This window comes from Pectinophora gossypiella, chromosome 17, assembly GCF_024362695.1.
Source record: "Pectinophora gossypiella chromosome 17, ilPecGoss1.1, whole genome shotgun sequence".
Classification (NCBI taxonomy): domain Eukaryota; kingdom Metazoa; phylum Arthropoda; class Insecta; order Lepidoptera; family Gelechiidae; genus Pectinophora; species Pectinophora gossypiella.
This window is the reverse complement of record NC_065420.1, coordinates 7,333,302-7,347,836: the sequence shown is the minus strand read 5'-3', so window position 1 is coordinate 7,347,836 and position 14,535 is coordinate 7,333,302. Positions and strand designations below refer to the sequence as shown.

The 14,535-nt window shown below is 33.5% G+C and overlaps 2 protein-coding genes and 1 long non-coding RNA gene across 4 annotated transcripts in view; 1 reads left to right on the top strand and 2 right to left on the bottom strand.

The window, feature by feature from the left end:
* LOC126374477 (ejaculatory bulb-specific protein 3-like) overlaps positions 1-14,535 on the bottom strand; it is a 401,847-nt gene that overhangs the window by 59,268 nt on the left and 328,044 nt on the right. The gene's annotated exons all lie outside the window — the stretch shown is intronic.
* On the top strand, positions 786-1,641 carry LOC126374529 (uncharacterized). The gene is made up of 2 exons (XR_007567449.1): positions 786-840; positions 1,173-1,641. It is a non-coding gene; the product is annotated as an uncharacterized LOC126374529 (long non-coding RNA).
* LOC126374619 (uncharacterized) lies at positions 8,093-9,472 on the bottom strand. The gene is made up of 2 exons (XM_050021308.1): positions 9,022-9,472; positions 8,093-8,439 (listed from the first exon to the last, which is right to left on the bottom strand). The coding sequence occupies exons 1-2, from the start codon at positions 9,470-9,472 to the stop codon at positions 8,093-8,095; spliced, it is 798 nt and encodes a 265-aa protein (XP_049877265.1).

Here is a 14,535-nt window from a genome sequence, read left to right as displayed (position 1 = left end):
ACATTCATCTTAATGCAGGCATATTGGTTCCGTACGAGTAAGATTTTCACATGAACGAGAAAATATTTTGCGACCGCTCTGATCAATATAAACTCTTACTGATTTTTTGCTTTAGGAAAAACTTTCGAGTGACAGGCTTCGCCTGGGCACGATTTTGTATCCTATGAGTAGGTATGGGTCTTTGTGAATTAATACAGATGATAACAAAAAACGTTCAGTGATTCTCAAGATTAGCCATAACATGCAGAGGACAGTCTTTCTCTTGTGAGGGTAATAAAATACAGATTAATTTATTTATTTATTTATTTTTTTATTTATTTATTTTTAGGGAAATTTACAGCAAAATTACACAAAATATACACAACTCTAAGAAGCTACATGCCAACAAAAAATTTCCACATATATTAAGTATTAAAAATCATTATCATAGTGGGCAGAGCGGTGTGGTTACCTTTTTTTGCTTTTTTTTGACGTGACTTATTATTGTACATTTGCCGCAGATGGCATCAACTACTTGACCGGACAAATGGGGAACGCTGAGGGCTTTCACCCGGTGCAACAAAGGTGTGGTTACAAAAAACACCCCAGTGGTGTAATCCAGTTTCCTTGACAACGCACGGAAGTTTGAACAAGCTCCTTTAAAATTGAATCACAAGGAACCCCAATGTGAACTATGGAAATCAATGACGAACATCCTCGGATCCTGCATTATAATTATTAGTTACTATTTATTACGTAATTAAATAAAATAACCACAACACACTGTTAGTATATAATAAGCAGCAGTCGGTAGCTCTCCAGTTACAAGCCACGCCTTGATCTACAAACATGAGGATTACTGTAAGTAAAATTAAGCTTTTATTTACAACGCTTCATTCATTATTTCATCACAGACCCCCCACAATTAACCGGAGAGGGTATGGAGCATACCTTCAAATTGATTTTAGGGGCTGCATTTAAATAAGACCTCTTTTTCACGTGGCTTATTGTAACTAGGTTTGCCGAAATTGTATACCTAAACCCGTAGTATGATCTTTATTCTATAATACTCCACTCAGTGCTGGTGTTTTTAGGTATCGAACCAAACTACAGAATAGACCATACAAGTTCAGTTTAGGTAATGTAACATTGTATGGCTCTGTAATAATAATAATTAACTTATTTTTCCCTAGATTCTACTTGCGCTGTTCTGCAGTTTTGTGTCAGTTGTCCTCAGCGCCCCACAAATGGGTAGAGGGATCTACGGAAACCCTGGAGGCATGATCAGTATGGGACCCTATGGCCGATCCATTGGCAGACCTATGAATGGACGTTCATCATTTCTAGGATCCGTGAACCGAAGAGGATGAGAAGATCTTTAATATTTTTGAATAATGAAAACAACGTTCTTAGATTCACCAAACTATTTCATTCGGCTGATAAAACATTTATCTCATACCATTTTCTTTACAGCCTAATTGTACAGAAAAATAAAATAACTTTGTATCGTACGTACCTAATCTATTTTGTGACACGGATATGGAGTTGTGACTCGGACTACATTATGAATAAAGAACAACATATTTTATTGTCTTATAGTTTATTAATCATTTAGAATATAAAACAATATGTCAGCTATTAAACCGTTAGTTCAGTACAACAGACTAGTTTTTCATATTATGCTATCTTGTGAATTTTTAGAATATCTATATATCTATCATGTATAGCGCCATACCCTGCATGTCCATAAGTAAATTTTAAGTTATGAATTGTGAGAAGTTTGACTGATAAGTACTTACAGATCTTTTATTTCAACAACCATATTATACTCTTTTTCAGTGCCTTATTTTCAATTCCCAGCTGATTAATATCTATAAGACTGAGATCGAGCTTGTCTATTCTAATACTATCTAAGTCAATATTGTTTGCTTTCATTAAACTACTAATACGTTCGTTTCTTTTTATGAATGGTTTGGATATTGCCCAAATCTGTTTTCTCATTTGCATTTTTATTGGATTCTTCTTTTCTTCCTCTTCCTCTTCCTTAACTTTTTCTTTAACCTTTTTTGACTTTACTTTTACTTCATTATGCTGTACGACGGGATTCCTATCAAATTCGTCCCTTTTACTGTATTTATTTTCATGTTTGGGTGAATCTGGTGGAAAACTTTTATCGCTGGAATCCTTCTTCTTCCTGTCTTTATAGTCCTGGGTTGCAATTGAATGGGTTTTAGGTTTTGGTGGATAAACTTCCGGAGGTTTTGGAGGAACCACATTTTTACCTTTGTTTGGCACAGGTTCTTTTCTCGGTTCTAATGGATTATCTGTGCTTATAACTTCAGGAGGGTTTAGATCACGATTCATGAAGTCCCATAATCTTTTGCTTAGTTTAGCAGCTAGATTAACTTTGTGTTCAATTGGGGGTGGAGTTGGAGGTGGAGGGGGAGGTTCCGGAGATTTAGATTTCTTTCTAATTTTCAAATCATTTGTCTGGTTTAATACTTGCGCAACATGTCTACTTATCTTCCTTCTCACTACTGGAGGTTCAGGAGCAGGTACAGGGACAGGAGCAGGAGGTATGGGCTTCCTTCGGATTTTTTCTGGAGTTTGAGGAGGTGAAGGTGGAATTTTTGCGGGAGATTTTGATTTTCTGCCACCTCTAGGGTCGTTGTTGTGAGCAGGTGATCTATGCTTCCTTACATTTTTTTTACTCGCTGCTGATTTCCTCCTTTGATTTCTGTAATCCCTATTTTTTGAAGAGGGAATGCTTTCACCACCTGAAAAAGAAACTATCGTTGCCTAATTGATGTATTGCTATGTCATAAATAAAATAAAAAAGGTTATGAATGCTTATTATGCTAAAAAATGTAGGGGACATTATTATAATCTAAAATGTCTGCAGTATACAGGTTGGCCCAAAGGTTGAAATACAAAACAAAAGAAAAGGTAGAGGGCCTCATTGACTACCAAAAACACCCACATGTATGTTTATCTATTATTTACGGTTTAGGATATATGACCCATTTTGTAGTTTTATTGAGATTTTCAGAAATCATTATTTTCTCAATAATTCTTAAATGTGCCCCCTAGTTAAAATAATAATAGCAGACAAATTATGAAAGACACAAATAAATTGGGCCTCCCTGTACCTATATCATATTCCCATATTTCTTATAATATCTAAAAATATAGCTTAATATAAAATAAGTAAAAAACTAATGCATGAATGAAATATTTATCTTTTCCAATTTGGGAAGTAACATTATAACATTATTGAATTAAATGTGTACATAATCAAACAAACATTTAAATTAGACCAACTTTCTTATCATGTATTTTGCTTTTCATTTTAGACACTTCTTTCTTGATAAATTCAATTTTTGATCCGATAAACTCCAGTCTAGAATTTGTCAAATGTTGTTTTTTCAGTTCTTCGTATTGTTGAACTAATTGATCTAATTGCACTTCATTCATTTTCGATTTTAAAGCCGAAACAGATATCTTTCTATTTTTCAAATCTTTAACCATTTTCTCTAATTTTTCGCGTTTTGTTTTGTCTAAAGTTTGTTTATTTTGAATATTATCTGACCATTTTTCAATTTTTTCAATTCTATCGTGTTCTGCAAGTAGTTTTTTAACTCCTCCATCTTCGTCTAGTTTATTTATGTCTACTTTAGCTTTTCCAGATGAATAGGTTAACATATTATTTTTTTCCAAAAACTTTTTTAGTTCCTTTTCTTGTACTGGAGTTAAAAAATATCTGTCGCTTAACTCAGCTACTTCTAGTCCCTGTTTCTTAAGGACTTTCAACCGTTTCTTAAATAAACTTATTAATTCGCCTTTGTCAGCTACCTCTACCATGGTGGTTATAGAAGCTTTTTTACTTCTTTTACCTTGAAACTCATTCAACTTTATCAAAAGTTTATCAACGTTATCTCCTAGTTGTTGTGCTCCTTTATTCGCATACTCAACTGGGTGCAAAGATGGAACTCCTACTACATGTTTTCTTAGACATCTTTTTATTTTTCTACTGCACACCCGAAATATACCTTTCACACAATGTCCTAAACATCTACAGCAACTCTTAAATAAGGCACTAAAACATCTTCCTATTAGACGGCAACAACAACGACAACATGCGTTATATGTCCTTTGAGCACAAGATTTCTTCTTTTTTTCTTTTATTTGCACAATCTCTACATTTTTTTCTTGTTTGCGTGAAGACATTGAAATGTTGATTAACAAGTATCATCTTCACTTTATCTCTACTTAATTTATAAAAATAACCTGTCAACAAAGACACAAAACAAGTTATATTTTACACTACAAAATAACAGTCGATAAAGTTTTGACGAAGAATGAATTTACTTGTCAAACATTAACGATTTACTTTGAATTGGAGAACGTTGTCACTGCTTCCTTTATTTGATTACTCGTACTTTGTTAACCATTAGTTTGTTTATTTTTTGTTACAGCGTGATTGCTTCCATAAATCGCATCAAAAGTATGGTTGCAACAAGCTCTTGGCTACCTCTAAGTATCTTGTATTTTTAATAGTTTTCAGACGTGTAAAGGATTTACAAAATTTAAATAATACAGAAATCTCAAAGGTGTGGTTACTAGTTCATCTTGCAATTGATGTAGCTATGACTACCCCAATCGGAATATAGTTGTGAGACTATTTTAGGAAAAAAAAACACAAAGACAACAATGTATAACACTTAATACAACAGTAAAAATAAGCTTAAGTTGTCTTATTACTTTAATTAAAGCGTTTACAAACAATTAAAAATAAGTTGTGATTAACGAATTTGAAAAATCGAGGCAGTCCTTTAACTAAATTATTTATTTAATAATTTAAGTTTGGATTGGAACTGACTTATTAAGTCAGACGGAAGAGAAATCTTCCGCTTACTGTTCCTTGAACTTCCATATTTTTCAATTAAATCATTTATATCTTCCTTATTTACTTTTAGTTTTTTAGACAAACTGTCTAGAGATATTCTATTATTTTTGTACTCATCTACCAATTCATCAAATTTCGAGCCAGTCACAAACAAGTCTTCATTAGACTTCTTTTTTTCGTGTTTTTCTATTATGTCATTTAATTTTTTCATATCTAGTTTCTTCAAGTCTATTTTTGGTTTTTCGTTTATGCTTGTATTTGAATCCAGAAGTTTATTTTTTCTTAAATATTTGACTAGATCCTTTCCTTGTGATGTAGTTAAAGAGTATCTTTTCTTTAAGTCATCCACTTCTATACCGTGTTTTTTCATTGCACGAAAATGTTTGAGCAGACTTATCATCTCACCCTTTTGGGCTTTGTCAACAATTGCTCCAAGAGAGCCAGCTTTATGTTTCTTTTTACGGTCTGATCCTTTCAATTCAGCTAAGACCTCCAAAACATTCCCCAAATTCATACCAGCCACAGAGTAGTCTGATGCATGTCCTAGTTTCTTTTTTATTCGTCTTTCCACTCTCTTTCCGCAGCAAGAGAAACATGATTCGCTTATTTTTTCCCAACATGTCCGCCTCTCAATTTTTCTTGGAATAATTATTTTTTCTTTCAGAAATCAGAAATCAGAAATCAGAATCATTTATTCAACGTAATTATCATGGATAAACTTGTTGAAGGTCAATGTAACATTTTTGAATTTACGTCATTTCGCAAGGTGTTATGGCTGAGGAGAAGAAATGACAAGAAACTGCAACAGCAACACATCTTTTAAAAACCAATGAGGATATACATTACAAGTTATTTAATAACTAGAGGAACACATTCAATACCAGACATTTTTATCATTTAGGTAGTCATTAATCTTATAATAAGCTTTTTTACATAAAGTAAGCTTCACATGAGCTTTAAATTTATTTTCTGACAAATTTAAAATATTATCTGGTATTTTATTGTAAAAACGTATACATAACCCCAAAAAAGATGAATTTAATTTACTTAATCTAGAATTTTGAATAGCAATTTTATGTTTATTTCTTGTATTGTAAGTATGCCTTTCACAGTTTCTCGGAAGGAGAGATAAGTTTTTACGTACATACATAATGTTTTCATATATATATTGACTTGCGACCGTCAGTATATTTATTTCTTTAAACAGCTCCCTCAAAGAGTCCCGACAACGCAGCTTATAAATAGCGCGAACTGCTCTTTTTTGAATGATGAAAATAGTTTCTACATCAGCGGCTCGACCCCACAGCAAAATACCGTAAGACATTATGCTGTGGAAGTAGCTGAAGTAGACAAGTCTAGCAGTGGGTACATCTGTGAGTTGTCGGATCCTTCTGACGGCATATGCTGCTGAACTTAGCTTGCCCGCTAGTGATACAATATGTGGGCCCCATTGAAGTTTTGAATCTACAGTAATTCCTAAGAAAACTGTGTGTTCAACAAAATCTAGTTTCTCATCGTTAATTTTAATGTTATTATTTACTTTCTTTACGTTTGGTAGAACAAATTTAATACACTTCGTTTTCTTAGCATTTAGAACTAGGTTATTTACTGTAAACCAACTTAGAACCTGCGACACAGCGCTGTTTGCTTCGTCAAATTCCTCTAACTTTCTGTCGATTTTAAATATAAGAGAAGTGTCATCCGCGAACAGCACAATGTCAGCTTGGTTCTGTACTACATAAGGTAAATCATTTATGTACACTAAAAAAAGAAACGGACCCATAATGGATCCTTGAGGAACTCCCATTTGAACATGAGAGCCCGAAGAAGTTGTACTATTGATTTGTACCTTTTGTATCCTACCACCTAGATATGAATTTAACAAACTGAGAGCTCCATTATTTAGTCCATAGTGCCTCAATTTCAAAAGCAAGGTCTCGTGATCCACGCAGTCGAACGCCTTAGACAAGTCACAGAATACTCCTACGGCATTCTGCGACTTCTCCCAAGCATCGAAAATGTGTCGAACAAATGTCACACTCGCGTCTGTTGTAGACCGACCCTTAGTAAAACCAAACTGCTGGCTGTGGAGTAAGTTATTTAAATTAAAATGACATAGCAGTTGGTCGAGAATAATTTTCTCGAAAATTTTACTAAGTACTGGTAGAATAGAAACCGGTCTATAATTCGTGGGGTCTGATTTTGTGCCCGATTTAAAAAGAGGTATAACTTTACTGATTTTCATTAAATTTGGAAAAGTGCCATTTTCAACACTCATATTAAAAATGTAAGCTAGATATGGTGCTAAGATATCAATAACAGAGCTCATCAATTTGACAGACAATCCCCATAAATCTTTCGAGGTTTTAAGTTTCAGCTGTTTGAATACTTTAACAATACTACTCGGATCAACGCGTTTAAAATCAAATAATTCAGTGCAAGCAGTAACATTACTTTTTAATAATATATCAGCTTGAACAGGAGAGGACCTGAGAGATTCTGTAGTTTTTACAGGGATGTTCGTGAAGAATTTATCAAAAACTTCAGCTACATCTTTATCTTGTTTTACTAACCCAGTGCCCGATTCTATATTGTATTCTAATTCACGCGGTTTAGAAGCCTTTGTTTCACTATTTATTACTTGCCAAACTGCCTTTATTTTATTATCCGCGGTCTTTATTTTACTACTAATATGCATCTGTTTGGCTGTATAACACACTCTTCGAAATATTTTAGAATAATTTTTGACGTAGCTTTTGAAACTATCAGCGTGTGTATACGTTTTTTCCTCATATAAAGAATAAAGAGTATTTCTACTTTTGCGAATGCCTACGGTAGCCCAGTCACTGAACTTGAATGATTGACTGTTGGTAACTACCTTTTGAGGAAAATTATTTTCAAATTCTTTATGGATAATAGTGAAGAAATCCCTGTAAAAACACATTTTAGTTTTTTTACACATTTGAGTTAACAATAAGGAAGATACAACTGAATAAAACTGAGAATATCAAATTTTAAAATTGGGTAACAATTTATTTCGTTTAATGTTTTATTAAGTAAACATCTTAAACACCAGAATGTTTCATTTTTCTTCAATAATTAATTATCACATAAACCGACGTGAATATGAATTACTTACTGCAATTGTTTTTCAGTTTTGTTAATGAATTAATATGTCACTTTTTGATTTATAAACTTGTTTTTTGATTATTTTCTTTTTCCCGGTCGAGCCCAATCTTCCATTAGGTCATCTATCTGCACATCCTTTTTTCTTTTCCCAGGTCGAGCCCAATCTTCCATTAGGTCATCTATCTGCTCGTCTTTGAAGCTACGATTCGATAACATCTTTTTAACATCCTCTAAATCGACATCACTAAGATCCATTGACCCGTTTCGTTTTTTATGTTTCTTCAATAATTTTTGTACCTTCTCTTTATCTATTTCACCCTTCTTAGTTTTCAAGTTTTGCTCGTCCAAAAATTGATCAAATATCTTTCCTTCGTTTTTACTTAAAGCAAGTTTTTTTTTCACTTCTTCTGGGTTTAATCCTGTAGCTACGTCAATATGTCTAAGCAGGGTAACTATAGCTTCTGTTTTTTCTTTATTCAGCTTTTTTGCCTTCTGCTTTTTCGATTTTTTATCGAATGTACATGCAGAGGATGTATCACAATCAGGAAAATCTGCTATTGATACTTTCTTTCTTTTAAACAATTTTTGCCAAAATGTTTGTTTCCTTTTTATCCGAGGTATGATTGTTTTATCTTTCTTTTTTAACAATCCCATTGAAATGTTTTACCCGAAAAAAAAAAAAATGTTAATTGCTCATTTTTGTCTAAAGGACATTTTAAACAATTTTGTCAATATAACTTTTCCAATCGGTATACGTCTTTTATTTTGTAATGTTTCGTACTGACTCATAATCATAAACAACAAAGCATTATCTATCCGTGACCTCTTCGTTAGATTAGAAAATCTTCCGCCAGATTTACTCATAAAATTACGATGCGTAACAAAAGTATTATATATTTCTACTATATCATCCTCATCGGTGCCATACAACTCATACTTCTTTAAAGATAATTCTTCGTTTTTTTGTCTCTTTTTCTCATAATTAGATAAAATTTTATTTAATTTACTTTTGGTTATCAAACTTGTGGATCTATTAGGCTCATCTATTAGGCCGGTGAGTGATACGGTATGTTTATAGTCATTGATCATTTTCTCTAAAATTTTGCCCTTAACAGACGATAAATCGTACTTTTTCTTCGCCTCTGTTGCATCTAAATCTTTAACTACTTCTATGTGTTTAGATAAGTTCGTATCCGAAAATAATTTATTAACAAACAGAAATGAAACGCGTCCCTTTGACAGTTTAGAATCAGTTTTTAGCGGAACATTTGCAAGGGAATCTTTCTTTTCTTCTTTATTCCCTGCTTTGCTCCCTATCTTCTCGGGCTTTTTATTTGTTTTATCTTCTTTGTTCTCTTCCTTTTTCCCACCTTTTTTCTTTTCACCGGGTTTAAACTTTTTGTGGTTTTCTATGTTCTTATTTTTCTCTCCATGTTTTCTTTGTGTCGACCAGGCCATTTAAACTTGAAGGAATATTGTGGCAAAATTATATTTACAAAAACATTTATGAAAAAATACTAATAAGTAAGCAAAACAATGTAATTTTGTACTTACTGTCATTTGATTGAATACACATTTCATTATAGTCTATTGCAGCATGGACTCGAGGACGCCGTTGGCGGTGGACAACGTATTGGTGGCCGCTATCACATGTTTTTGATTTATATCTTATTTTTAGATTTTTACTATTAATTACAACTTCATCTTGGATGGATGTATAGAGGATATGGGCTATGGATATATTATAGCAACGGTTATTTGAAAAATATGTTTGAAGGGCTGTGGAGGCCAAATGTCATTCTCAAAGAGAATATAATGTCATTCTGTCAAATAGAAAAAGGACTTAAAACTATGGAGAGCGTAATGCAGCGGAATGTAAAAAGATTTTAGTATTTTTACAAAATCTTTATATTTGGTGCGATTGCACTTTTGGACTTTTTTCACGCTTACTTAAAGAATATTATTTCATTAGATAAAGAAAGTATACTTACAGAAAATTACCGAAAGCAATAAATACTCAATAACGAATTCGATAATAATTCAACAAAAAGCTCTCAGTAATTTACTGTAGACAAATTAATATTGACTGCATCATATCTATAGAGATATGTGGTATATATACTTATACAAGTATGCTAATAAATACGCCTCTGTGTGGTTGGTTACTGTATCTGGTCCAACAGTTCAGTATACATACGGTCACGAGCTTTAATATGTATACACTTTAGTACCATGTCACATTAACTTTTTTGACAAATTGAACTGTAAATCTACTAAATGTCAAATATGTTAGTGCGACAGAGTCCTAAAGTGGGTACATTATATTGCTCATGACTGTACATACTTACATAACATACGAGAACACCTATTTCCCGTTGGGGTAGGCAGAGACCACGGAATTCCACTTACGATCCTGACACACCACTTTCTCGGTATATCCCAAAAATATCTCTAACCCAGTTAAATAACAGAGGTCCGTTCCAGTTCTCGTGAGTAGGACAGCTGGGGGGTTAAAATGCCACATCGAAGCAATTCATCTATAACAGCAATATTGCTATTTGACATTTGTTTGCATTTGTTAGATGAATTGCTTTGATGTGGCCTATTTAATCTCCCTGATCTTTTCTGGATCATCTGACGTCTGTGTATGGATCGGACCACTCAGGCAGGCGTTAGGCAGTAAACATGATGGCAGCGAGAGCGGGAACGGTGTATTCCCATCAATGCGTTAGATTTGTATTCTTCTTCTATCGTGTGGGTTGTGAGATGGATTACCAACCTTCTCAACCCTGATATCAGGATTATTATTGAGCTGTTAAAGGGCCCTAGCATGTTTCACGTAACGATTACTTACTTAAAACAGTAAGAAGTAACCGTAATAGATTTGTATTGAATCACGCAAAAGGATCCGCCGCGGATACGCGCTATAATCAAAAATATATTGTTGATATTTAGGCATAGCGCTCACATGAGGCGCAATACATCCAATCGATTGTTGATTGTCTTCGTGTCTACGGCACGTAGTATTATTCCTTATTCTATGCTACTGCGTTATTCAGTTCAAAGCTGGAAGCGAGGAGGATAATGTTCTCAAAGAAATGTTCCCATAAGATTAAGCACAGCAGTCCACACACCTCTACTTAGCTTACATAGTTTTTTGAAGTCTTTATATATTAACGCAGCATTTTATCTCCCAACTGATGTACCATTTATTTTTGTGTAATATTACACACGAGGTAAACATATTTAGGTAGGTACTTGATTTTTATACAAAAAAAATATGGAAGATCATAAATGTCTAATCAATAACAGTCGGTAAATCTGACCGTAAATTGATTAGTGACCACACGAGTAATGCAGAATCTAATAATGTGAATTCAATCAAAAAGCAATTTTTCAATTTTACGGATATTACCTGCCAATGCCAATGTCGTCTTCAGTAAGTGCAATAAACTATTGATTTACTTCCAATTTTAACAACACCTAATGTTTATAAAAAATTTCAGATATTTTTAATAATATGTAAGTTAATATTAGTAGACTGTGCGCCTAAACTTGGGAATGAACTGCTAGACCCATTGTTGTATGAATATGATAATAACAGTATGAAGAAAGAACCCATCATTGAATCCAATGAAGACACCGATGATGACTTTTTAGAATTTAATCTTAGTGAAGAAATAACGTCAGAAAATATTACTGTAATAAAAAAATATGAATCAAATCAAACGAGTGATGAAGTCACAGAAACTTCTGAATCTGCTGACCTCATAATTAGTACGCAAATCAGTCTTGATCAGCAGGAAGAAAACGTGACAGAAACTAATGTTCCGGTACATCGTGCTCAAAAAAATAAAACAAAAATTCTTCTAAATGGACACTTGAAAAAAAAGACAGATGAAAAGAAAATGCTTCGTAGCAGCGTTCAAGTCAGTGGGTATGATTATAATGATCAACTATGTACAACTATAAATGATAGAATTCTTTGCGGCTACAACAAGAATAAAGGCCAAATCCCGAAAGATGATTTAGCTACTGACATGACTAATGGATGTAAATTACGTGGTAAAAGAATAGAATGTGGGTACGTATCAAGTAAAAATCAAGTTACCCACCTGCGCGATGATAATACAAACATTTACACCCCAATTTACCAAGCAAGACGCAGATTTCCAACATTTCCCAATAAAACATCTATCTCAAAGCAGTCCTTTACTGAAGTCACTCCATTTCTTTTACTGAAATTGATCAAAATAAAAAACAGTAATTTAGACACCTTAGCTGGTTTCATTTGGCTTATAAGATTTAAAGTTAACCCAATATTGAATTTTCGATATAAAAATATATATTACTTTATAGGTATAATTAGTTAACCGAAATGGTGTGCCTTCAGGAAATAGGATAAATCCATAAATTATTTTTTAGCCATCCACGTATTCCATTGTTACGAGAATTAAAACATCACATCAAAAACAAGTTCAACAAAACACGTCCATTTCTAACAAAACAAGCCGCAAAGGTCATCTCTCATGTGACAGAAGATATACAAATACCAGACTCTAACACAACACATGTAACATCAACAACAAGCTCCCCAGGTGCCTTCAAAAAAAATTTAAGGAAGATGGAACATTTAGAATCCCTGGGAGCAAAAACCACAAACAACGGTGTAACACGTTGCTTTGAAATCCAAGATAGAATCGTTTGCATTCCAGTTACATCTAAACCACCTATAACTACACCTACAGATTAGTACAGATACTACAATTGATGTAACAATAATGTCCTGTAATAATAATATTAAAAATAAAAATTATTAATCTGTAAACGTATTATTATTGGATAAGGCAAACTAGAATCTTATGTATTAGGTAGCTTCTAATCCTCGTTCGAAGGGCAACAAACATAAATCGTGAAATCACGTCATTACAAAACAATCAACTTTTAGAAATGAAAACGTTTAACTGATAAGTAGGACTTATCAGCTTAATAATTCGTCGATTGAGAAAATTACATCGCCAATTTGTATACTAATATACTTAGCCCACTTTGTTGAATTAGAACACTGCAATCAATACCAGTCAAAAAGATAATTTTGGTCCTTTAATTGCAGAACTCCTTATCACTCTCACTTTGAGATCGCAAGATAAATGATTATCACGTACTTAGCGGTGACGGAAAACATCGTGAGGAAACCCACATAAATGCGTTTCGGAGGTATGTTACCTAACCTGTATTAGGCCGGTTTTCCCTTCGAGTCGGAAGGTCAGTCAGGCAATCGCTTCTGTAAAAAACCGGACCTGTCAAATCTTCAGGTTAGGAAGCGAACCCTGAGAAAACAGGATAACGCTTGGGAGATGATGAAATCTTGGACTCCTAATTATACTTCACATATCATAATTATTATTATTATATGGGTCTCACATGTTTATTAGAAGATTATATGGGTGAATCAACATAAATATTATCTCCTTTATAAATTTCGACCAAAAAGAGGAATGACTCGTCAAAAATAGCTTAATAAAGTATCTTTTAACTTTTTCAATTTCGCCACTAAGTTTTCCTTCATATTCCATCAATTAGTTACATAAACATGACCGAATAACAAATTCAAAGGTAAACCGAGATTAAATTCTGCGACTTTCGGGTGCAAGGCGTGTCATACATAATATGAGAGAATCAGGATCACTTGAAATAATATATTCAAGTTTTTTTGTCTCCAATACACACACTATTGTGAATAATTTAGTGTAATAAAGCGTTTTACAAAACAGATCGAATTCTCTTCGATGTCTTACAAATTTGCAATATTCATAAACAACGAAACAAAGAGTTATACTTATTATGCGTTTTCGTGTTAAAACTATATTCATGTTCTCACACTTAATTGTAAGTAACTAAGCAGTCTACCTTATAATAGGGTCAAATTTGCTTTGAACATTGAAATTAATGTGGCATTATTATCATATTACCTAGTACTTCTAATTTCACATACACAAAGAATATTATGAACAACAATACACGTAAGCTATGCGTCAGTTGAGTTATCTCGTATGGGCTTTCAAAGGGCCGCTCCATCCCGTATCTCAATGTCATCACAAAAGTTTGTAATTCGTGATTACATACTTAATTAATTTCATAAACATAAACAGCCAGCATTCCCACTGCTGGGTACAGGCCTCTCCTTAACCAACCGGAGGGGGTGCCACGCTGCTCCACTGCGGTTTGGTGAAGATGTTTTACCAACGGATGGGCTGAAGCACTAATCATCTTACTTTTTCCGACAATCAGATGATTCAAACCAGCACTGTCCTTACAAAACAAAGGACAGTCTCACAAAGTGATTTCGACAATGTACCCATCGGAAATCGAACCCGGACCTACAGTTCCTAAGCCCAACGCTATAACCACTAGACCACGGAGCCTGTTAATGTATTAATTAAAATATTTAATTTAAACTCAAGGAAGCTTCAACAAATCCTTCCGCAAATAGAAACAATCACGTGTGACGAAAGCATTTT

Coding starts and splice junctions, on each gene's coding strand:
- LOC126374619 (XM_050021308.1), bottom strand. CDS start 9,472: ATGGCCTGGTCGACACAAAGAAAACATGGAGAGAAAAATAAGAACATA. Junction 8,440..9,021: donor CACAAGTTTGATAACCAAAA/GTAAATTAAATA, acceptor ATATTGACGTAG/CTACAGGATTAAACCCAGAA.